The 25788-nt window shown below is 31.4% G+C and overlaps 2 protein-coding genes across 6 annotated transcripts; one reads left to right on the top strand and one right to left on the bottom strand.

Moving 5' to 3' along the window:
* The first annotated feature begins 605 nt into the window (after positions 1-605).
* On the top strand, positions 606-5143 carry LOC123923794. 2 transcript variants are annotated; one of them, XR_006814496.1, is made up of 4 exons: positions 606-1068; positions 1851-1907; positions 2759-2909; positions 4042-5143. XR_006814496.1 is itself a non-coding variant. In XM_045976531.1 (3 exons), exons 1-3 carry the CDS (start codon positions 777-779, stop codon positions 2773-2775), a joined length of 366 nt encoding a protein of 121 aa, XP_045832487.1. In that variant the 5' UTR covers positions 623-776; the 3' UTR covers positions 2776-5080. The 2 variants fall into 2 exon arrangements, 1 of the variants encoding a protein (XP_045832487.1); XM_045976531.1 differs by having other exon boundaries at positions 623-1068; positions 2759-5080.
* A 9098-nt stretch (positions 5144-14241) lies between these two features.
* LOC123923683 (DNA topoisomerase 1 beta-like) lies at positions 14242-25383 on the bottom strand. Of its 4 annotated transcripts, XM_045976391.1 has the most exons (16): positions 25172-25383; positions 23278-24431; positions 22554-22748; positions 21709-21789; positions 20248-20307; positions 20016-20110; positions 19751-19907; positions 19517-19642; positions 18035-18115; positions 17772-17862; positions 17556-17689; positions 16225-16293; positions 16036-16125; positions 15836-15909; positions 15563-15731; positions 14242-14620 (listed from the first exon to the last, which is right to left on the bottom strand). In XM_045976391.1, exons 2-16 carry the CDS (start codon positions 24385-24387, stop codon positions 14552-14554), a joined length of 2601 nt encoding a protein of 866 aa, XP_045832347.1. In that variant the 5' UTR covers positions 24388-24431; positions 25172-25383; the 3' UTR covers positions 14242-14551. The 4 variants fall into 4 exon arrangements, with proteins under 4 accessions (XP_045832347.1, XP_045832356.1, XP_045832365.1 ...); XM_045976400.1 differs by lacking the exons at positions 21709-21789; positions 22554-22748; positions 23278-24431; positions 25172-25383 and adding an exon at positions 21556-21702; XM_045976409.1 differs by lacking the exons at positions 21709-21789; positions 22554-22748; positions 23278-24431; positions 25172-25383 and adding an exon at positions 20635-21231.
* Positions 25384-25788: the final 405 nt, after the last annotated feature.

The following is a 25788-nucleotide window of genomic DNA, read 5'->3' as shown; positions in this document are numbered from 1 at the left end:
AACATTAAAGAAAAACACTAAACCTGGATATATTACCAATGGAATACTCCATTGTAATATGAAAACCTTCACATTCAATCAAGATATCTAGAACAAAATAAACTACTACTACATTTCCTAACCTGAGAAGCAGAAATGTTCATCATATTTCAAAACAAAAGCCTACAAATTTCGACAAATAGGACAACTAATTACTTAATGATCATACACCACCAACATAGTTAATTAAGCCTAGGACGAACCAATCTAGCTTTCTCAGCAGCAGCAGTAGAACTTTCTGCATCGTCGCATGGTAGATTCCTGCGATAAACCGGTCCTAGATACTCATCAAGCAAACGTTCGGTAGAGGTAACAGGAGAACGATACATCTTTTTTTTCATCAGATTGCAGTCTGGGTCAATCAAATCATTCTAACTACACACATTGAACACAGCTAAATGGTAATTTTTGACACATGTCAATCACACATACAATCTGCACAAATCCTAGCTGGAAGATTTTGAAAAAATTTGCTTCTTTTGGCAATGAATTTGAATTTTCTTTCCCTCCCATTCATCTCATCACTTGCTGGGCCATAAACAAGAGTCCAGTTCATTAAGGCCCAAACAAGCCCGGTCCGGTTTGGTTGAAAACAATAAAAAAATCGAAAAAAGGCAAAATAGGACAGTGGAAGATCATGAGGCGTCGTTTTCATACTTCTGGAAAGCAGAACTCCTCTTCTTCTTTTGGCTAACAAATTTGAAACCATTTTCACAAACAAAAAATTTCAATTACTTATGGATGCAACAAAGACATTCATTGAGCGTCCCTTTCATGTAGAGCAGATTTGCAGGCTAGAATCCAAAAACCTCAGTCTGCATACATGTGGTTGGAATCAATTTCAAAATTCAAATTCTTCCTCTCTTCTCTTCAATATCATAACTCACTTTCTTTATCATGGGTTTCAAATCTTCTCTCATCAGATCTCTCATCCTTCACCACCTTCCCTGCCGTCACTTTCTTTTTTCATTATCGAAGAACATCAAAAGGCATCCTCCGGTGGCTTCTTCAGCGTCTTCAAATGGAAAGGTCCCCAATTTTCTTCAATGTTTCTTCATCAAATTTTAGTTTCAAATCATATAATTTTTCTTGCTTTGGAATGTTTTATTGTTTGTCAGGTTTACAAATTAGGGTTTGACTGGGTAAGTTTTATAAACTTTAATTGATTAAAGAAAAATATAGCAACACTATGCCTCTTGATTGTAAGTACTATTTATGTTCTTACCTTGACAATCATATATATCATGTTTTTTTGTTCTTCAATTGGTTGTGGTTATTAGATGGAAAATTTCGTTACACTAGATAATTAGGATTTTATTTAATTACATATTTATTAGGATTTGTTTCTATGTTTTAGTTAATAATCCCTACCTTTTAGGAGTTGTTAGTGGGATTTAGATGGTTTTCTCCACCACAATATGATTGATTTGGTTTTGTTAAATTTTAGATTTGTATCATTTTTTATTTTTTTTGGATTTGATTTGTTTCAATTTTAATTTGTTTTATTTGTTATTTGTAAACTTTAAATGAGGAGAAAACCAAACTGATATACCAGTAGTTTTCATAAGATTTTTAATTTCTAAATTTTAATTTTTTATTTCAAAATTTTAATGTCATTCAATCTATAAACTTTTTTATAAGTAATAAGTTAGTTTGATTGAATGTATTTCTTCTCCATGAACAATAAAACAAATGAGAGACAGAAGCATGGTTGTAAGTTGTAACGTCATTTTCATCTGTCTCTCTCAAAAGCCAAATGTTGCAGCGCTAATACCTGTTTATTATGATGACATTGTTTTTTATAAATGCAGAGATTTTTGTTGATTTCGAAAGTTGGATGCTTTACTGCTCTAAAAAGTCAGACAGGGGTAAGAGCTTAATTGTTTTGCTAATGATAATTATTTTCATGTTTCTTCATCAAATTTTAGTTTCATATCATATCATTTTTCTTGCTTTGGAATGTTTTATTGTTTGTCAGATTTACAAATTAGGGTTTGACTGGGTAAGTTTTATAAACTTTAATTGATTAAAGAAAAATATAATCAGAATTAATCGGAGAAAATACTATGCCTATAGCTATACAGTTTGAGAAATGGGGTTTAAAGAGTATGAATGAAATCCAATTTGAGAAAATCCTAAAATCCAAGGGTAAAATAGATATTCTGATTATTTTGTTTGCTTTCATTAGTATCATCTTTCTCCCAATTTTCTGCACTTATTTTTTCTTTGTCAATTTGTGTTCATGTTTTATGATCAATTTAACTGATTTCTAATATGGTTTTGTTTATTTAAATCTGCAGCTTAGGTTTCATTAAGAAATAAGTATGCTTTCAATATTTTATGAAATTTTAAACATAGCAAGACTTTTTTTTTTTGCTCATTATATAACTTATTTGAGGTCTTTTATTGAATTTATTTTGTACATACTTCTTGATGAGAATACTCTTTTTTTATGCATTATATTGTTCAATATGATGAATGTATTTTAATATTGAATACATTTATGATATATTGAAAATTATACTTGAAGCACACGAAAGGTGTGAATGTTAATATTCAACCAATGGGAAAGCTATTTTGCTAGCATTATTCTAATCCAATTTCAACTATTTGTTACAAGAATACATGTTTAAATTAATCTCCTTAATTGCGTATTTTATGTTTTCTTAATCTCTTATATTAATCATGATTTAATTTTTATTTTAATATTGGTTTACAGGAGGATATAGCTTTTAACTAGACTACATGTGTTGACTGAAAGGCATGGACTGAAACCAAAAGGTATGGATAATAGGGCTCAAGCCATTTAGGAATTTCAGTGATTTATGCCCATTGTTTTGACCAAGGAGTTGAGGGCTCAAGCCATTCAGGTTAGTCTATGTTACTTGATGATAAAACTTTAAAAAAAGGATTGAACCATTACTTGATTACTCAACCTGAAATGAATTTTCTTCACTATTTCATGAGTATGTGATAGTTGCATTTGGTAAACACATGGCTACATTTACTAAACCTGAAATTGCACCGATATGTGAACTTGATATCTATTAATTCTATTAGCATTTTTGGATACTTGACTTTTTTAAATTGTGATTGCATTTGGACTGAAATTGATTTAAAACTGCATAGTTCTTTCAAATTGCATAATTCTGTTCATGTTATTTTTGTTCAAGTAAAAAATGACTATTATCCTATTTGACTATTTAATTATCTTTCCTTATATGTTCATTTCTTATAACATGAATTTTTATGTTCTTTGATTTGACTATCTAATTATCGGTTCAAATTAGTCATTAGATGTGTTTGAGTTGGCCTTGCATTGATAATTTTTAATGTTTAATTTTAGCTGATTTTACTCTCAACACTTTGAAAATCCTATTAACAGTGTTGTTTGAAAAACCTTTGCATAATTTAGATGCTTATAGTAGTTTGATCCCTAAACTTACTACCTCACAACACAGTACAATAGCAAGTAACAGGGGATTATTGATCTTTATATCAATTTAATGTCAGGAAGTACCTTAACCATTCAATCGAACTATTGTGCATTCTTCTCCATATGCATTCACTTTGAGGTTAATCTAATTGGCTTAAATAAATTTGAGAGTCCCAAATCAGTTCATATGGACTACTTTTACTCAATGGTTTTGAGATTATGATTTTTTTTTTTTACTATTTTGTTACACTCCTAAAAGAGGCTAAACTATTGAAGATTGTTTTTATTTTCTATATGAATTCATGTTTGTTAAATTTCATGGATCTAGGTTATCCATGATTATTATGATGTGTGGTAAGTGTCTGATATGGTTGAGTTTCAAAATAAATATCCTTTAAATCTTTATGTTCTTATTCATACATGACATATTTTTATTGCATTTTTTGTATGATAAACATCAAAGCATTTGGAACTATTCAAAGGAAATGCTTATTATTAAATAAATCTCAATAATTGATGTATATAAGTAGATGGATTGTTTTATTTATCTTCTTATTAATTTGCAGATTTTGATAACATGAATTATGAGATGATATTTGGGCAGGATCCCAGCATCAACAAATATTTGGTCTGATATGAACTTCACATCTATGTATATCTATTTGGTTTTGAAAATTTCAGAAATTGTCTTTTATAGTTGTTTATCTCTTTTCTTTCTCTACAAACTTCTCATTTGATTGTTTTGGATCACCAATGATATAAAAAAAATGCAATTGTTTGGATTTATTGGAGTGTTTGTTATCATCATGGAGGGTTAGAGAAGGTCGACGATGAGTGACAGAGGTTGCAGGATGGAGGTCGCATCGACTGCACACAATTGGTTTCAAGAGAATTTCACCATTTTCTTTCTTCTTTTTCTTGCTGTTTTTTTCTCCTAATTTTGTGTGTATCATTATTTCTGATTTGATCTTCTTTTTTTTTTATAGGGGGGTACGTTTCTTGCAAGACAACAATTGGGGAAGAGAGTAACAATCATGAACTCTTGAATGTTTTAGGCTTTGGACAATTGCTGAATATAGTTTTAATGTTGAAGAATAGATGCAGTTACAATCACTGTTTTTTGTTTTTGTAATATTTTTTATACTGTTAAGAGGTAGAGCAAAAATTGATCCACCAGGCTGTCTGTCCTAGGTAGCATGTGAGAGCTGCTCCTTCTTTCGGCGTGTTAGTTAAGATAACATTGAAGCCGAACCTAACGTGGCTGATGCAGCTGTAGTTTTCCTTAGATTAAAAGCTGCATTACAATGTTGCCACTGCCATTTATCCTATCATTTTAGATTGAATTTTGAAGTTCATAATTTAGTAGGTGTATGTGGGAGTATTGGCTCCAAAATTTGGATGGGATCTATCCCCACATCAGCAGCTGTCATGGTCTACTGTAGTATTAAGGCCATTGGAGAACAAGATATTTATTGGTGAAAAGCACTAAAGCAATAGAAACGACCCCATTGTCTACTAATATTACTGACGGCAATGAATGTTGTATTTGTTGTTTCAAACTCAAATTCAAATTTATTGTAATTATTTTTACCTTAAACGTGTTTAGTCTGACTGTTATCTAAACTCTTCTCTATTGTAATAATTAATGAAGTGCAAACTTATGTCGAATAGTTTCTGGCCAATATATATTGCACTGTTATTAAACTAAATATTGCAAGTTTTTATTAAACCAAATTGAATGTTCCCGTGCATACCCGTACCACAAGTTGGACCGGGTCAGATTGGATTCTTATAATTTTTAATCCAAATCGAATCAAATTGTGAGTAATTTTATTTTTGAATATTTTATGCTTATCTTACATTCCAATATTTTATTATTATTAATTTATTTTAATTTTTTTATCTAATGTATTGTTTTGATGAATTAGTCTTCAATGAAATTTTTTATCTATTCCTTAAGTTTTAGCATCAATAAATTTCAAATTTTATATCTCTAAAAAATGTACGGGGGAGCTGTATGATTTTATGTAGTCTTTGATGAATTAGTCACCTCTATTTTTTCTTAAACCATAGTGTTCTTCAAATGATATTGTTCGTGCGTTCTCAAATTTTGCTTTTCGTTTTTCAAGATGTATAGCTATTTGCATAGACAAATTGAAACTTTAATTCTTTGATTATGAAAATTTATCCTTAGTTCCCAATAATTTTTCACTATCAAGCATTTTCCTACAAGCATAAGTAGGATGTGTTTGGGACCACAACAAGACCAAAATTGTTATGGTTTTAGACAACACAAATATTTCCCCGAATTGTGCCATCAAAACATCTTCAAGAAATAGGAATGAGAGGTCTATATCTGGGGGATGGTTTAAATTTGTTCAGAATGCTAAATACAACCTGGCGCAAGAGTTTGGTTTACTGTCTTAGATCCACCTGATTATTTGAATGTTGATATCATTAATCAACATCAATAATTGTCTTCTTCAAAAACAATTATGTTTGATGTGTTGTAGTTTATTATGATTTTCAGTTCTAACTCTATCTATATTAATTATCTGAATGATACTCTGAAGTTATTGTTTGTTGTATTGTCTAACTGATGTATTTAATTGGATAATTCAATCGTCCTCGCCCGTGCGTTGCACGGGTTCCTAACTAGTTTGGAACAATCTGCAAATTAAACGAAACCAGTAAAGTACAAATTTAAACATCAAATTCATAAATTATCCAAACCATTAAATTGCAGTACAATTTTAAATTGGCATAGACTAACAAACCTTTGAAGGAATCCTGCAAAGACCCATGCTAGCATAAAAATTCATGACCTGAGGATCATCGGACACACAACGAACCTCGTATACTGGATCAAGAAATTTATCAATGTGAATTGTCTTGTGCAGGATCAAAACTATACTTTTGCCCATTACCGCTGAATTGACGCCATTGTCGCTGAGATTGAAGCAGAGAAAGCAGCTGCTGAGGCTGCAAAGAAAGCTGCTCCTAAGGATACATGACTTAAGGTTTCTTTTGTTTTGTATTACACAAGCAACTGAATTTTGAGTGTTGCCGAACCGTGACAAAGCAAATGAATAGTTTCACAAATTAAGGACTCAGTTGATGACAAATTTAAGTTATTATACATATATGATAGTATAACTAATTTTATTAAGATTTGTGCACTATTTTGATTAATTCACACTGAAACGAAACGACCACAATCCATAACGCAACATCCCTTTTTTCGCGTTTAAATGTTGGTCATTGGGATAACTTTATATTAATCTCTAATCACATTTTAAAAAGAAAATATTCAAAATGGTATTTGATTCTATGCTAGATAACATAAATGTTTTTAAAGTAGCATTTCTCAGCATATCCCTTGATGAATTTTAAATAAACAAAGGATAGTACCAGAAGAGGGAGAATGGATTCTTTCCATTGAAATTTCCTCGATTTTTCTCAATTGTTATACATCCACAGTTCAATTCAATCTCCTATTTTATTATTCCATTCGTTTCAATAATTAAGTTTATATTTTGTCTATTATAGTCTCTTTAAATAAAACTAATTAATGTTATATATTTGGAAAACTAAAGATTTCTTTTAATTTTTTTTTTGGTACATGACATATTAAATTTATTGCAAAGAGAAAGTGTGTGAAAAAGAAGAAAAGTAATTTATTGGTGAATTAAAATAAGGGTATAGCAGAAAAATAAGATGCAAAAATACATTTTTTTAATTTCTTGTTTTTTTTTTCTTTCTAAAACTACAAATATTTTGAAACGGACGGAGTATAATATTATTTCTTTTTTCTCTCTCTCTCTCTCATGTTTGATGATGGATGTGTAACAATTGAGGAAAGTGGGAATCCATTCTCGAGAAGAGGTATACAATAATCTCCGGTAAGAGTGATGGTAGGATGACTCATTTTAACCACTTTAGCAAGTTATCTATATCCATATCTAAATCTAGTTATAAAAAACCATATGTATATATATATATAGTTTGTTAACTTAGACCCACCTAAAAATATGAAGGTCTAAGTTAGCAATGTGTACATTTTTTAAGGATCAGATATATCCTTTAAAAGTTTGTATCATATATATCCTTTTAGTTTTTTAAGTATTAGATAGGTCTTTAAATTTTATGTTTGTATCAAATAGGTCATCGCGATACTTAAAAAACTTAAAGGACATCTGATACTTAAAATACTACCTATCTGATACAAACATAAAATTGAAAGGACCTATAGATGCATTTTGTCTATTTGATTTTAATGTCAAGTTATAACAAATGGTTATGAATGAATTATAGACGGATATTTTGGATTATCCAAGATGCTCGACACTACTAAATGATGACACCAATGGAATGACCATCTCTAGCATTATTGAAAGCATGTTGGTTTTCTACCAAAACAAATCGTTGAATCATGTCTTCTTAAATGTAAATAGAGCAAACTGATATCATGCGAGATAAAAGTGATTTCAAAAATGGGAATTGCTATTTAGTATACCTAAAAACCTACGAAAAACAACGAATGCTTGGATGTTCATATTGTATTGGTTGGTCAAAATAATTTTTTTGGGTAAAGGTGTAACCAAAAAAAGAATTGGGTAAGATTGTATCTAAATCTAAAATATGTTATAGACAACCACTTTTTAACTAACTCTAATTTTATTATAAATTAAATTTTGTCAAAAAATAAAAGAGAGTAAATGAGTATGTTAAATTTTCTTTATGTTACTTTTTTGCCACGTAAAATGGATCCCACAAGATGCCACTCAGCAATCTGTTTTTTTTTTTTTGACAGAAAACTCAGCAATCTGTTAAAAATTTAAAGAGGATGATCAATATTACTAATGGAGATAAAATGTAAGGTTTTTAAAAACATTTTTTAAAAGGTAGGTTTTGTAAAAGGCGAGAAAAATATAGGGATTAAAATATATTTAATCCTAAAAAAATACATAAAAAAGAGGAAAGACGCGTACTTGCCTGCCACGTTAGCAACAATAGAATAAAAACATTTATGATCACTTCAAATTTATACATTTAAGTTTTGTATCACAATTATTTAAGTTTGAATTTATCCTCCTTAGGCATTCATGGATGAACTTCTTGTATCCTTTCTGCGCAGGGTTATGTATATGTGTTGGCGGTCAGACCTTCACCTTCCTTTCTGCGCATACCTTTTCTTTTTTGCAATTTGGTTTCGAACCCGTACGCAAGTCCGTTGAATTGTGTGTATGGTCTATTGACTTTTACTTTATTTCTTGACTGTGATTTGTGTTGTGTTTTTCGCATCCTTTAGGGATTGTATTAGTATCTACTCCCTCCGTAATACTATATAAGCAAAAATTACCTTTTTAGGTACATTGTATAATCAATGTATCTAGTCTATATTATAGACCAAATACATTAATTTTACAATGAATCTAGAAAGGTGATTTTTGTTTATATAGTGTTACGGAGGGAGTATTAACAATCTAGGTTGAATTTTTTTTATCTCGATTGGATTAAATTTTATATCTCCCAGACTTTTGTTCTTTTGATTTAATCCATTTAGTGTCACAAATTGTGATTCCGTATATACGACCTCATTTACTTAAATCAAAACCGAAGGTCTTTTTGTATACACTTCTTCTGTCGACAATTGAATGCAATCTATGACACCAATAAAAATCCTAAAACATCTCTACTACTATACTACTGCTTCCGTCCTAAATTATAAGAGAAAAAATATTTTTTTTCCCTTAAATTATAAGCGAAAAAATCATTTTCAAAAATGTTTTTTTTCCTAATTTTCATATTTGCATTTAATTTTTTCTCCTTTTTTCTCAATAAAAAACAACCGATAAAAATTGTTTTTACATATTTTCATGCAATATATTCTAAAGAAAACCCACAAAAACTTATTTTAAATTATCGTGTTTTAATTTTTCTTAATAAATGTGTTTTTTGTTTTTTCCCTTATAATTTGGGACGAAGAGAATACACTATTAATTTTTTTAAAAAAAGTTGTTGAGAATAACACTATTAATCTAATTGACATCGCCAAATGATCAAAATTCAGAACATACTAATTAGACAAAATCAAACGACAAGACTAAATTTCAAATGAGTTAGAATCATCTCTATTTCTTATTCTTTCTATTTTCTTCATTATTATATAGTCTTAAAAATATAAATGTAAAAATGTGTGATTAAGTAGGTCCAAATATCTTTTATACATTTAAAAACATTTAAAAACTTTAATAACAAAAGAAATGGAGAAAATAGGAAAAAGAGAGGATCTTAACTCATTTCAAACATTGCCGCCACCCTTCTCTTCTTCTTCTTCTTCTTCTTCTTCTTCTTCTTCTTCTTCTTCTTCTTCTTCTTCTTCTTCTTCTTCTTCTTCTTCTTCTTCTTCTTCTTGTTTGTTTCTTTTTGTTTATCAATTAGAGAGGGGTGGTTTAGGATCAATTTTGATCCGGAATCACCCCTCTTGATCGTTTTTTATTTCTTTTTATTAAAATAAGTGATACTCACATATTTTTAGGTTTTGTTCGAGTCTTCTTTTTCATGTTTTTTTATTTGGTGTTGTTTAATCTCGTCTTAGTGCGGAGTTTTGATTTTGTCCCGTCTTATTGCGGAGTTTTGGTTTGTCCCGTCTTGGTACGGTGTTGTTTTTGTTCATATTTGCAGGTTTGCTTCGATCCAAATTCAGTGCAGATTCAATGACTTTAGCGCCGTCAACGTTGCAGATCTGGATGCATTGCTATTCCAGACATTTGAATTTTGTCAAATCAATTGTAGGTTTATGCTATTAATTCGGATGCTGCGAGCATATTTGCAGATTTATCCTTATTAGTTTTTAGCGAAATTGATCATGTAATAATTTTGATTGATGTATTCTCTATGAATTTGAATGAATGAAAACTGTTCTTTTTGAGTCAAAAAAAAAAAAAAAAAACTCATTTCAAACATTGTGTAAAAGAAAAAACTCATTTCAAACATACAGATGGTGAACGGTCGAAATCTTAACTATATGTGTGTGATTGTGAGTCTATTAAATGTGTTCCAACAAAAATCATCGAATAATGCGTTTTGTAAAAGAATTGTTTCAATTTTTTTTTTAAATATATTCAATCAAATCTAATTGCAGGAATCAGTAAAAAAGATTTGGGTCGGCTACTAAAAATATTATACTCTCTCATCTAATTTTTTTCATCATTTTACTTTTTTTAGTTTTGTTTTAAATTTTTAGTCATTTTAAGAAATCAATGCACAGTTAGTAATACTTTACTATTTGTACAATTGCTAAAGCTAAAATATTGATTTAATATATTTTATCTTTCTTAATAAAATAAGGATAAAAATGATTTAACTTATCAATCTTTATGTAATCCCTCCGTCCCAAAATATAAGAGCTAAGTTGACTACTGCATGTATGTCAACGCACAATTTTAATCACTAATATCTTTAATTTTTTATTAGTAAAAATTATAAAAACTTGATATTTTGAAAATACTCATAAAACAAATCAAACAAGATCTTATATGTTAATATTTATATTTATATATTATTAAAAGAAAATATGGTCAAAACAAGATAAATGAATAGTACCATCTAATCAAACTAACTCTTATATTTTGAACGGAGGAAGTATTTCTTAATCACCGTGTAAAACTCTAAAAAGACTAATGTTTCGGGATGGAGGGAGTATTAAATAATAGAAAAAATTATATTTCATACAAAAATTGTAGTTTTAAAATGCTCAAATTTGATCATTAGAAAATTAAACAGCATACCTGATAGGCTGATACCTCAAAATAATTTTCTAAGTGTACCAAATTATTTGAAATCATCAATAATTGACTTAAAATTAATACTCGTACAAAATTGATCATTAGAAAATTATAGGTTTTATAATTTTATTAAATTTCATTTATTCTAAAATGAATGATTGTTTTGAATTGAATTTTTTTTTAGAGAAAAAATAAGAATTGTACATTTTTTTATTGATAAAAAATAAATTGTTTGTATTCACAAAAAAAGTTAATGAAAGAGCTAATAGTGATATATAAAAGCTAGAGTAATCAGTCAATTTAGTCCTTAAACTATCACTCTCTCACTAATTTAGTGTCTAAACTATTTAAAACAACTAAAAGGTCCCTAAACTATTTTTCATCCAACAATTTAGTCTCTCAGTTAACTTTTATGTTAATTATTCTATAAAACCCTAAAATACTATTACCCTTTCTTCTTCCACACTTCGACAGAAACTTTCAAATCACTATTATCTCCGGCAATAAAATTCATTCATGCCCAGGAACATTCACGAATAGTCAAGCGGATAGAAAGTGGGTTATTGAGAAGTTGGAATTGAGATTAAGACAACAATCGTCTCTTAGCCATAGTGAGGCTTATTAATTTGGAGAGTTCACTTAAGCAAGCAAAACAAAATCTCGAGGGATCTGAAATTGATCGGTATGTTAAGCTATGGGACTATTGCCAAGAGTTATTATCCAATAATCCAGGTTCCATAGTAAAAATGAGTACTATACCACAACAAGAAGGACCACCCATAGTTGATAATATGTTCAATGGTGATCTTTTAGTTGGAAAATAAATTCATGGATGGAAAAGTTAACCGAGGGACTAAATTGATGGATGAAAAATAGTTTAGGGACCTTTTAGTTGTTTTTAATAGTTTAGGGATTAAGTTGATGAGAGAGTGATGGTTTAGGGACTAAATTGATTGATTATCCTAAAAGCTATTATTTTTTGTTCAACCGGCATGGGTCCGAACCTCATTATGCATATTAAATTCAACTTTTTCTATAGAAAAAATGAAAAATTGTGCATGTTAGAATCGAACGTAAGACAATAAAAACTATAAGTATCAATATGCACTAGACTATCTTGTTCAATTGATACTTAAACTCATATATATATATAGAGAGAGAGAGAGTCTGTCTAACATGTGCAATATTGCACATGTTAAAGTAACTAAAAGTAGTAATTATTTAATGAAAAATAATAATAATTTATTAAAAAATTACACATTTAATATTAAATACACATGTTTCAATACAAACTTACTATATTAAACTTCTTAACATGTGCAAGTTTGCACATGATAGAAAAATTCATATATATATATATATATATATATATGATGCACATATAATTCTTTCTTTTGGGGTGAATCATGGTCCACCTCAGCTCATTTCTAATTCTGACCTTAATTGATGTTACATATATTTTTTCAGTTATTACGATATTGATACAAAATTTTCATTGTTGTTACCAATGACTAATATCTGCCAGAGAATTTATGGAACATACAAAGTGAATTTTCCTTTTCAACCGAATATTCACAATACGCATGAGCCTAAAATATACCCCTGACGACATGCTTAAGGGACCAATTCTTGTTGGACAGGATAATTTGCATGATTTGCAAAAAACAACAAGGAATTGGACACGACAATTCTTGCTGTCGGAGACGAGACTGGACAAATTAGGAGTTAAGAGACTTTTGACAAAAGCTAAAAAAATTATTCATCACTAAATTACAATTTATGAAGCACAGACACTCCTTAGATTAGTCGTGTCTCATGTCGGACATGACACCGACACTTATGATTACATTTAATCATGTAATTTTTTAAAATTATTATCGGTATCGACGTGTTCGGTGTCTGTATCTGTGTGTTTCATAGATTACAATCGTTAAAATTTTATTGTATTATTTTATCGTATATCATGTATTTTATATCATCACTTGCTATGTAAATTGCGAGGAAGTAAAGTTTAAACTTTAAGGGGCACCAAAGAAGCTCAAAGGGCGCGGAAAAAAATACTCATTTTGAATGACCAGATATTTTAGACTTTCAAGTGACGTGAGTAAATTGTATTTTGTTAATACTAAAATGATCCATTTAAAATGGATGGTTGTATGTTTTTACTCAGAATCATTTGTTAAAGGAGTCTAAATCTCTTGTCACTTATAAATTCATTGTTGATACTAATCATCATATTATTTCTTGTGTTTAGTGTTTTTTATATAGAAAAAATGAATATGTTATATAGGAGTATATATATATATATATATCATTGACAACACTAAGCACAAGAATGGATTACTATCGTTTTCTAACTTATATAAATAAAGTTCGTCAAAAAAAAAAACTTATATAAATAATTGTCAAAAAGAATACATTAATGTTGACATAATGACATACTTCAACGATGATATTTGTATCTTACACGTGTTTCCGTCTTTCGCATGATTAATTTGGGATATTCGATTCATGTGAAAGATAATTCAATTGGTAGAGAAATCAAGGATTAAAATTTAAACATGAATTTTCCTTTCATTTAAGGAGTAAATTTTTAGTTATTAGGTCACTTCTTTTTGTTTAAACAAAAGTCATTAGCTTCTAGGTTCGGTCTAGCAGTAAGGAATCTGAGTAGTAAGTTATGTGTTCGACCATCAACTCCATTGTAACAAAAAAAACACTAGGTTACGTAACAAAAAAACTTGAATTTTATTTTTATTTTTATTTTTGTAGATAGATGAAATGACAAGTTATTAAATTACTTATACACAACGAGCAAAAAGACAAAGATTCGAAATGCAATCATGACGTCCATGACCTAATAATTTTAGTATTTCTATCGGTTGAACTAAAATTTGTCGACGAGAAATTCATTTTCCTTTACAAATTTCTTTGAAATAAAAGATCATAAATTTAGTATAAAAGAATCATGAATCAGATTCATCAATATAAGTATTTTTATATTTTATATATACAAACTGCAGATAATATTACCCGTGCATCATAGGGCAATACACTAGTAACAATAACAATACGAATAAAATAGAAAGAATGAAACTGCAAAACTTTGCATCATTTAACATTGGTATCACATTAAATCATAAATATGGATCATTGACTCAGTCCACGAAGAAATCGAGCTGTGATAAGATTAGATGAAGACTTTGCAACATAAATTTCCGCTAGACTTGTAAAATAAAGAAACAAAACCTCTCAGTTGTATTTGTATGCCTTCATCTCGTAGATCTCAGAATCTGAAGTCGGGATCTACATCCATTGCCCAAGCAAATTTTTCCAGCAAAGTTTTGCTGAAAATCTGAGGATCAAAATCAAACATTAGTTATACCACTTTCACCATTTTACAAAGATATATTTAGATGGCTTAAATACGTTTTTATTTAGAAGTGGCCCGTCATATCTTCTTTTTCTTTTTCTTTTTCATCTTAGAGTTTAATGAATATGCTCTTTGTCAGTGTTAAATAATTTTACACTGACATCCAATAAGATGCAACCATTTCTCCACGTCGTATAATTAAAGTAGGGTGCAGCTGGGTGATTTGACAGAATACACAGTATAAAATTAGTTTAATTGTTAGTACATATATATTTTCTCTTCGCCTTATTCCCATCAAAACAAAAAATATTATATGGATCAGTTTGAAACTAAAACAATATTTTAGGGAATATAACAAAAAATTGGCGTTAGATATTAAAGCTAATTAGATTATCTTAGATCTCTCGTACAAAAATATTATGCATGAAAGAGACAGAAACTGACTTGGCAGCTATTTGTGCATAGTAATTATTAATTAGCAGTTAGTTTCTAGTATATTTTCTGCTGTAATAAGAATAAATAGGAAAGGGCCAGACAAAAAAGGGTTATCTGAAAGTCATTGAGTGGTTGGTTGGTGGGAGAGACCCAACTGTTGAACATTTAGGGAGCAGAGAGGCCAGGCTCTCAGAATCTTGGTGTATTTGTGTCTTGTTATTCAGTACTATTTCCTATAATTATTGTAATGTGTCTATGTGTAATATTGTGGTTTAGAATCATTTACCAGAATAATTATTATAATATGTCTATGTGTAATATTGTGCAATCTGTTTCTCTTGGTGCCAGTTTTTATCAGATTACTAATCCAATTCTGGTGGGGAAGCAACATAGCTTCCGGCCGTTAAGCAAAGAGCATACAAACAAGGGAAAGTCCAATAGAAGAATACGATAATCAATTGTAATCATAACAAGTGAAGAAGTCCAGACCTTTTCAATAGGAACCTCGTGCCGCTTGCACCAGGCAACTGATATTCTGGGATCTAGGTAGTTTATCTTGGACGTCCCAAGTGCCACAGTTTTTAGATCTTCTTTTGTATGCATATCACGTTGCATTTTCTCAATTTTTGCGCTGGTTTGAGCTATCTTTTTCTCTATCCTGTAGGTTACATAAATCAAACATTAAACTTGATAATTATAATGTGTAAAGATGCTAAGGATGCTGTATATTACACTCCAGGATTCAAGTTCCTTTTGCTCTACCTGTCCAAACTCTTTAGAGGTGGCTTTTCCTTTCTTGCCCTGTCCAAATCTATTTTCAGCTCCTTCAAATAAGCCTACAATTAAAAAGTAAGTCAGGTCCAAGTATATGTTTTTACATGCCGTAAAATTTCAAACAAAATGAGCCAGTGACGAGACATTTATTCACACCCAGTTTTCTAAATTCTAAATAGTATTATCACCTGAAGTTCATCAATCTTTTCATTCAACTTTGAAATTTGTGCACTGTAAGATTTTGAAACACTACGCTGATGATTACAAATGATTGCAACCTGTTATGGAAAAGACACAATGCAACTTAGAAAACCAGGAAAACACAACAGTCTGTGCATGTTAATGAAGGAACCAGAAAGGAATTTTGTGAAAACTACCTGTTTATTTGCATGCTGATAGACGCCAACCTTTTGTGCAACATCTCCGTCTTTAGTTTCCTTATTCAACTGTTGTCACATAATTCAAGGAAAAATTATATATAAGAATAAAATCAAGAATAAATTTAATTTGATCTTATAAAGACTGACATGTTGCACAAGTCTGTTAGAACTGGTATTTAAATCAATAATATGTCACACTGAATTTACTAGGATATTTTTGAGGAACTACTATTGAAACAATGTCTCGGAGTAAAGATTCCACACTTAACAATACATAGTCTGCTTAGGCCGAACTGCTGCAGGAACTTAAGAGTCTGCCCTCTACCTAACCAAATGTTTCCTAATAAAATAATTCAGCACCTCATTAAATTAATAAACTGCTATTTATAGTTACAAGTTTGCTGTCCCAACAAGGCCATTTGTGTTAATGGGCCTTCTCCTAAGAATAGGTCTTCAAAATAGGAGGTCTATTGCTAACAAAGTCTCCAGTTTACCATTCCAATCAAATTAATTCAAAAATTAAAAGTCTCAATTTATTAGTACTCCACAAATTTTTTTACCAAATTAGTAGTCTCCCAAGGATATAAAACTGCCTCCAACAAAAGATTCATTACAAAGAACTAAAGTGGTGACATGAGAGTGAATTTTGTGACAATTTTTTATCTGAGGTGCTAATAACATGTTGAGTACATATTTGGCATAATAAATATAGAAAATACCATAATAAATATTTCTCTAAATTTGCAGAGTACATGTTTGGCATATACCCATATCACATTACATGGAATATATCAGCATTTTGGGAGTACATTGCAAATTTAATCAAAAATTCATTTTGTATTTTTTGAAAGTAAGTAATCCATATTGTGTGGAAATTTTTTAAGGAGAAATGCTAACAAGTTACTTTTCGGGCATTTTTGGTTTAGGAGTAGGAGATGCTTAATGAAAGAAAATAGTTTATTACCCTAATTAAAAACACATATTTCATACTTGCCTTGTTAAGTAATTAAAAGTGTTCAATAGGATGTACTAAATGCCCATTGACTGTTCCCCTTTTATAGCACTAATTAGCGGACCCAAATTTCAATATGAACATGCACGGAATCAATGGCAATCTAGATTCAAATTGTAGTATGAAAAAAAGAAGTGTAATATAGCTTTTAAAAGAGGCACACTCCTAATATGACTTTGATATGAACATTAACGTCACATAGACACAAATAACAAAGGAATTAATTGGGAGTGTATAGAAACATAGTAGAGATCAGAATGATCTCTTTTTGATGGAAATGAGAATGTGTGGGCATTAATTTCAAAACACTTTTTACCATATCATCCAAAGTGAACGATGCATTGAATGTACGGAAGACTTTTGCTGTCAGCTTGGGCATGAGTTCCTTAAGATGAGCATTTAATATACTTGTATCCAGCTTGTCAAAAAGCTCATCACCCGGGCGTTTATCTGATAATAGAGAAAGCAGATACTTAATAGCCTTGCCTGAGTCTCATACATAATATATCAAAAAGTAGGACCAGTCTCCCACCTTTTTGGAATTTCAAAATGGCATTATAAACAGGAAGCTCCACCTCAACTGTATTTTCATACTTGATTGAATCTTTACCAAGGAAGTCAAACTGCAATAAACAAGCAATGAATCATGACCATTATTACCCTAAGTATTAGTAGTTAACAATAAAACTAGGCAACCAAAACTTAAAGAAAAATCACATGTAAGGTACTGCAATCCATCCTCCTCAACCAAACAAGCACAGACAAAGAAGTGGAAAGATATGTAAGTTAAAATACCTTCAATTTGTTGTGGCCTTCTGCAGTCACATTTTCTACTTTTAACGTGCAACAACCAACTGTATCTGCTTCTTCGTCATCCTGAGGAAATGTAAATGAGAAACAACTATATTTGATTTGCAAAAGTCAAGTTATTTTTCGGACAATAAAGGCAATAAAAATAAAGAGGAAAGGACCATGCTTGGATTCAGCCCTTTCTCAAATTCAAAAGATAATTACTTCAGCAACATCCCTATTAATCCAGTTCAACTGTCCAAACCTACATCAGTGGCAGATTTTTCGCATGGTATAACAATAATCAACAAATAACAAGCCTTTTTCCACCAGGTGAGGCCAGTTTTAAATACAATAAATCAACAATAACTAGCCATTCTAATTGGTTGAGAAAACTGCTGCAGTAAAATAACAATACAGAAAGCAAAACAACCTAACAGAATCAGACTGACCATAACTAGAGATTCATAAAAAACAATCATTCAACTTCCAAACAGCAATTAAACAGCTAGAGCGTAAGAGATACAAGCTACTAATTTATGGCATTGTTTTCCTTGTTTGTGCTTAAAGTCCTTATAGGTTGAAAGTTGGTACAATATAATAAATAAATTTTAGATACAAAAAAAAAGTTGATTGTCTGAATAAGCTACCAACAAAGCTATCCTGTCATGGCATAGGAGAATTAAAATAACTCCCCACTATCTCACCCATTCTAAGGTAAACATGATATGTATTTTTATTGGACTAGCCACACATTTCCAATGCTTTTGGCATGTCATATCATGAACCATAAATAATTGTCACATAACCAAGCTATTACACATTCAAAACGACATAATGGTGACAGATTAGCTCATACTGTTTCCCTTCCTCTTTGGAATATCTTATATACAAATTTTAAAAAACACGTTGTAGGAATAAGATATTGTTATAAGCAATAAATAATTTCCATTTGCTCTAGCTGGAAATAGTACCACATTATTCCACCTTCCAAGTATTGTTGAGTTCATATTAGATATTGATATAAGCAATAAATAATTTCCATTTGCTCTAGCTGGAAATAGTACCACATTATTCCACCTTTCAAGACTTCATGTACATAGTTAGACAGACAGTATGCATGCACTTGAGAAGTAGTGATGTTGTTAAATCTCCTTTCGTAAAAAAAAATGTTTATTTTACAAGATAAAAAAATATTAATAAAACTGTAAATTGTATTTATTGCTAAGAGTGTAGATCAACTGAGTGCAAATCACTCAAGTACATTCAGAAAAAAAGTTGAAAAATATTCTACATTCCTACTTTTGACAGCTCTTTAAACTTAGCATACTTTGACTTACAAATTACATGTGCATTCACAACTTAAATATGCTTTAATTATTAATATGCATCTATCTTATCCTCTTCTAGCACATCTATATGTTTCCTGTGACGGGGTGATTTGTAGTGAACAAATAAGCAATTATATCTGCATATATTAATTTGTACCTTCTCATTGCCAGCCCTCAAAGCTAATTTATCAATGAAATAAGTAGCAACAGCTATTTGCTGCTTAGTAATATCTTTGCTCGTGAAACCTTTGATATATGCAGCCCTGATATTCCCTATATAACTCTGCACACAGTTGTCAAGGTACTCCATGATTAAACAGGTTAATTTATATATTATACAACATATCATATCAAAATGCAGAATTAATAAAATAAACAAAGTAGAACGCACCTTCAACATCCTTGCTTTCTCATACTTTTCCTTGTCGCTCTGCCCTTTCCAGGAACTACTAGCTCCCAGCGACACATATTTGATTAACTTTGATTTGATTGGGTCTCCCCACTTGGCTAACCAGGTACCTGTATCGTCATGTGTTATCTCCTTCCAGCTGCAAAGGGAACACAGCAATGATTTCAGAAGATAACATAGACTTTCAACTTACGGTATTAATTTTCTTTCCAGACCTGTTCGCCAACAAGATTTTGAACAATGATACCTTTCACCAGGAATATGACATTCGGGAACCGGTGCATCCTTTCCAATATTAATTGTGACATCATTTGGACAGATGCGTCTTTTCAATTTGCCCATCTAAAAACATTAAGTATAAGTCGTTAAGTGCCAAAACTTGTCAGATACTCCAAAAAATCTTAACATGCACAGATGAATGAAAACCATTCTATCTGAAGTCACAAGTTTTAGTTTCCAACAACAATTATCATAACAACCTTGGGATGCTCTCCACGTCCACGGAACAATCCTGGAGGTTCAACTCTAAAATTGCCAACCTAAAAGATTTAACGAAAAATAGTGATTAAAAACATCCCACTGAAAAAATTGAAACTGACAGTTTCATACGGACATTTCAAAAGTAAAAGCTTAGATAGAGAAACGTAAACAAGAGAAAAGTTGTAAAGTAAAAAATTCATGACCACATAACCCCGTCAAGTTCCATGATGCACAAGAAACTGATCCAAGTCCAACCAAAATAAAAGATAAAAAAACAGATTCTTTTTTATTCAAGACAAAACATGTTTGAAATAAATTAAGAGTTGTATAAATCTCACTCTCTAGTCCTACCCTAAACGAAACTGTTAATTATTTTGTTTTCCTACCAATTTTTAAGAATAAACTTTTGGTTAGCCTGCACTGTACTATGGGATGCTCGGTGGAGTATTTAAGCGGTTCTTCCACCTTGATAGCTAGCTTTAGAGGGAGGGTTCCCCTAGTGCTTGGATAATTATCAATCGGTATTAGAGCTAGTAAACATTGGCTTAGAAAGGGCTTATGGAGGGGATGACCGGAAAGGTCGAGTAAAGCGTCGTGGCGTGCAGCTTCCGGGACGTCGAGTCTCAAGGGCAGTGGAGTACTTAAAAGGCTTAGTTATTCCCCTTGATAGCTAGCTTTTAAGGGAGGGTTCCCCGTGTGCTTGGATACTTATCCTTGGGCTTGTGGGTCGTGTTTCACCACCCATGTGGCAAAAAACACAAATCCTTGGCCAACTAAACCCCAACCTCTCCTAATTTTTCCTTCCATCACATGCCTGATCTCTTTGCCTCCTTCACCCTCTGTTTGTGCTACCCAAACAACCTATAATGAACTTCTTGTTTGCAACTTTGCATAGCCATCTCCATTCGCACTTCACAGAGATGTGGAACTTTAAGCCAGCTTTGGGTCGGGCCTAACCCAATTTTACCAACAAACTATGACATATATCCAGAAGGAAAAAAAAGTGTTTATAAGTGGGGGGCACCCCTCTCCTTACAAGCCGACTTTGTAGGATTGAGTTAGGATTGAGTTAGGCACGACCCAAATTCTAAGACTCACAATGCCAATAATTAAGAAAATTGTTGAGTGATTTATTGACCGAACAAGAAATCTCATATTTACAACAAAAGTTAAATGAAAAAATAACTATTTTTGTGTTATTAGGGAGTATGATAATTTCAGATGCTCTTGTCTCGATTTACTACTCTGCACATCAAATAACAACAGCAATAAAAGGTAAGCGAACATCCAACTTAGATAATACTGACTCTTTAATTCACGGAACAAGCTAATCCAAGATAAGGTAAAGTATATTCACGAAGGTGGACAAATTCTGAGGAAATAACAGGCAACATTTTTTTTCAAAAGATACAGGGGAGAGAGGGTTTGGTTGGGAAGAGAAAGACGAGAGAAGAATAAACCTTCTCTTTAACACCGTCAACAATAGCCCACATGTATTTCTCTTCTTGTTTTATTTTCTCCTCCCTTAGGGCCTTCTTGTCCTGATAAAAATAAGACAAAAGTGGGTCAACACTTAAGCATAATAAATAAATAAAAGACAAGAAAAAGCCTCACAAAATACATAAAGATGTATATGACTGTATTAAAATCCAAAGCTTCAAAAGGGAGTATGAGATTTATCATAAACTTTATAAACTAAGATTCATAACTTCCTTCCAAAAGACTGGTAAAAACTCAACAAGTTTAAGCAATGCATTTTTCATAAGATCAATAAAATTTGTAGTAAGATGAATGGTATGCTGCACTTTCTTATTTGGACTATAGTTGTCAGAACTGCAAGTCAGACTGCTGAAACACATAATCCTACATGCTGTACATATTTCAAAGATCCCAACTCAGAATTAGTTTTGCTTGGACTGTGCTAGAATCCGTGCATTAGAGATTACGAATAAACACGTGACAAGCTTATAAATTACATAACACTCCTTTTCATTGTTTTTGTAATTTACTTCTAATCACCACCTTGAAACTTCTCAGAGACTTGAAAATGTTACATAATTTAAATTTTATTACCAATTTGTTTAATATTAGGTGTTATAACATATTTTTCCTGTCACATGTTTTACCGGCCTAAATATCCTGTCCAATCAAATGTAGAATCTAAAAGTTCAACAACCGTGATTTGGAGAGTACCGAACGCAGCTAAATGGAATTTAATCTCAAAACAACAAATCTCTGCATGTGATACTGGAAGCACAAGCAATATCTACTTAAAAAACAAATGAAATCGTATGAAACAACTTACCGCTGAACTCATTTGTTTCTTCTTATCCTTTTCAATCTGGCACCAATCATAAATGGGTGTAAAGTCACAATCTTCTAAATTCTGAATCACGTGATTTTGTCCTAGCAACTTCTGCCAGTCACTCCAAAAATTGCACTTGAATATTTCTTTTTGCATGTACTCTGTATCCCGCATGACTGCAAACATTGTGGCAACCTGCACGTACATTCCGAGTTCATAATATTATCAGAAACTCTCCTTTTTAATATGAGAACTCTCACATAGAAATACTGGACTCGCATCAATTTCCCAAAAGTTAAAAAACAAAATAGAAAAATAAAACTCTTGGGATTAGATAGGGGGCCTAACTCAACCACACAAAGCCAACTTATACGGTAAGAAATATCTACCCCTTACGAACTCATTTTCAAGCTATATCACATCCAATGTGAGACTGTCAACACACTTTTCAAGCCCATGATTGAACATATGGAACATGCCTAGTTGGCCAATAACATATTCCAACCAGGATCTATAATAGGCTCTGAAACTACTTAGGATTTCAACAGAGCCTAACTCAACCCCACAAGATAAGCTTGTAAAATGAGGAATATCTCCCACTTATAAACACATTTTCCAAACAACATCACATCCAATGTAAAGCTCTAAACAAATAAAAAATATAAAAGCAAGAGCAAGCAGTCACCCAAAACCATGAAAACATTATTCATAAGCAAAATCCTACCTCCTCTTGCTCTGGGGTCAAAGTTACCGGCTTCCCCTTATAGAGAATCTTTACCCCGTGGGGCTTGTAAGGAGGTGGGAAGATGACACCATTGTGAACCAAAGTAGTCCATTTTTTCTCCCCATCATCAGAGCTCGGTTGAAGTTTAGTAGAATTGAAATGTTCTGATTTATTGCTTGATTTTTTGAACTTTGCCTTTTCCTTAAAAGATGGAGCTGCCCCCTTATTGACTTTAGTGACATTCGCCAACTTCTTCAAGGAAGATGATTTATCGACTAATGCGGCTAACTTGTTCCTTCTTTGGCAAAGAGGAATATCAGCCTCCTCCTCCTCAACCTTCGACTCAGATTTAACCGATATTTGTTTAGCATTAATTGATGAAGTTGGATCTGAGGGTTTTGACTTCTTACGTGAAGAGTGTAATGAGTCACTTTTATCTAGTAGTCTCTTAGCAGACAGTGTAGATGTCCTTTCCTGTTTAATAATAGCATTGGATCCATATTTCTGTCCTTTCTGAACTTTTGAAAGTGGTATATTCTGTGACAACCTTGCTGACAATGGAATATCATCATCATCAGAGTCTTCATAAGACTTCTTGAGAACATTAGGAGTTTCTTTCTTAGCATTGTCGTTGTTCTTCTTCATCATAGCACTCAATGGTATGCTATCATCCTCGGAATCTTCACATCTGTCTTCTTGAGGACGTGCAGAATTATTATCCTCGTCAACATTAATGGGAATTGTCTTTTCTAAAAGAGACTCTTTTTTATTTCCTAATGATGGGAAATTTGAATTTGTCGAAGGGGACCTTGTATAAGTTTTGAGATTTGATGTTGATGCTTTTGTTATACCCACAGAAGATTCCATGGAAGATGCCTCGGCGGATGGGGCAGCCTTACCATTTATTGAGCTAGAACTTTCGCCATTTGAAGAAGGCACATCAGAAGTGTTTTTATATGATTGTCCATCATGAGAATGAGAACTTGACTTTCTAATTTCTGAATGCAATTGAATACTCTTCGACACTGAGATCCTTTTAAAATTTTCTGGCCCATATTCATCATCGAATTTGTGTGACATAGTTAACATACCAGAAGCCTCCGCAGTCATTTATCAACTATGGAGTGTCTTAGCATGTATGTCACAGCGTTTTTCTGGAGGAATAAACAAGAAATTATTGCAAGTTCGACGCAATTACTAGGCTAAATTCACACAGCAAGCTTAAAGACAACAATGAGAAGTTAGCAATTCTACATGACAGAGACGGCGAAAGTATGTACGCGTGCATGGACAAACAGGCATGCATGCCGAGTAGACTAAAATATTAGGGCGGGCCGCAAAAAAAGAATTAGTTTATAAATCAAATATGCAAATCATATTGTATACCGAAAAATTAAGTCCTAATAAACACATAAAAGCTAGCATAATGCAACACTATATCAAGATTTCACAAGGCTTGACTCTACCGACTAAAACAGACATCAAAACACATACATAATAATAATAATAATAATAATAATAATAATAATAATAATAATAATAATAATAATAATAATTAAAAAAAAAAGCAGCAAAAACATATATCAGTGAAGTGTTAATTGATTTATTTAAAACTGGAGTTGTTATAAACTCACCTTGATTAAAAAAAAAAACTAAAAAACCTCACCATTCATTATTGGTTCCATTAGGTGAACAAAAATATGAAATTTAACAACAAACAACAATAGAAACAACATTGCAGTAACAGAATAAAAAGGAAGTTCAACATAAATCTAAAAATTAACAACAATGAAACAACAAGCTCTTTAACAATTTTACAATAATCATTCGAACGACGACATCAACAACAGCAATATTCAACAATCTGAGAAGAAAAGGGTTTTGCGATTGATACCAGAGAATATAATACAGACGGTCTCGGTGGTGCGGTGGGTTGCGACAGTCGACGGTGGAAGGTGGTGATGAGGGTTGCGATTGAACTTGCGGACTTGCCCTTGTCGTTCGCGTTTGCTGCGTGGGAAGGAAGAGAGAGTATACGCGTGCATGTGATTAAGGGTATGACAGTAGTTTCACGGTATTTTATAAGAGAAGAATAAAAAAAAAAACAGAGAATTAGGTCTCTTTGGCAAACCATAAAATAAAGGTTGGTTTCGATTATCTTATTTTTGAACTTATGCAAACAACTTATGCGATATAAATTAGGTTTTATGTTATTTTATAAGTATAAACTAATAAAAATTGTATTTTTATAAGCTATTTTATCATAAACTACCTTGACAAACTTATAATAATACATAAAAATTGCATAAGTTATTTGCATAAGCTTAAAAATAAGTTAATCCAAACGGGAGCCAGTTTGTTATAGCTATTTTTTAAAAAAATCACTTATTTTAAAAAAATAATCACTTTTGAGAATATTACGTCCGTTTGTTATGGCTTATAAAAATAATCTAAAAACTGCTAAAAATGATAAGCTAAAAATAAGTCAAGAGGTAGAGATATTTTTTAGAC

The sequence above is a fragment of the Trifolium pratense genome, linkage group LG1 (assembly GCF_020283565.1).
Source record: "Trifolium pratense cultivar HEN17-A07 linkage group LG1, ARS_RC_1.1, whole genome shotgun sequence".
In the NCBI taxonomy this organism is placed as follows: Eukaryota; Viridiplantae; Streptophyta; class Magnoliopsida; order Fabales; family Fabaceae; genus Trifolium; species Trifolium pratense.
The sequence above is the reverse complement of the archived record's forward strand: the minus strand, read 5'-3'. Positions and strand labels throughout refer to the sequence as shown.

What these genes read in the sequence shown, in the direction of transcription:
- LOC123923794 (XM_045976531.1), top strand. Translation starts at nt 777, where the DNA reads ATGGATGCAACAAAGACATTCATTGAGCGTCCCTTTCATGTAGAGCAG. An exon ending in CAGCGTCTTCAAATGGAAAG is followed by an intron (nt 1,069 to 1,850) that starts GTCCCCAATTTT and finishes TTATAAATGCAG; the next exon opens with AGATTTTTGTTGATTTCGAA.
- LOC123923683 (XM_045976391.1), bottom strand. Translation starts at nt 24,387, where the DNA reads ATGACTGCGGAGGCTTCTGGTATGTTAACTATGTCACACAAATTCGAT. An exon ending in TGAGGGCTGGCAATGAGAAG is followed by an intron (nt 18,116 to 19,516) that starts GTACAAATTAAT and finishes ACATTTCCTCAG; the next exon opens with GATGACGAAGAAGCAGATAC. An exon ending in CCTCTAAAGAGTTTGGACAG is followed by an intron (nt 15,732 to 15,835) that starts GTAGAGCAAAAG and finishes TGTAACCTACAG; the next exon opens with GATAGAGAAAAAGATAGCTC.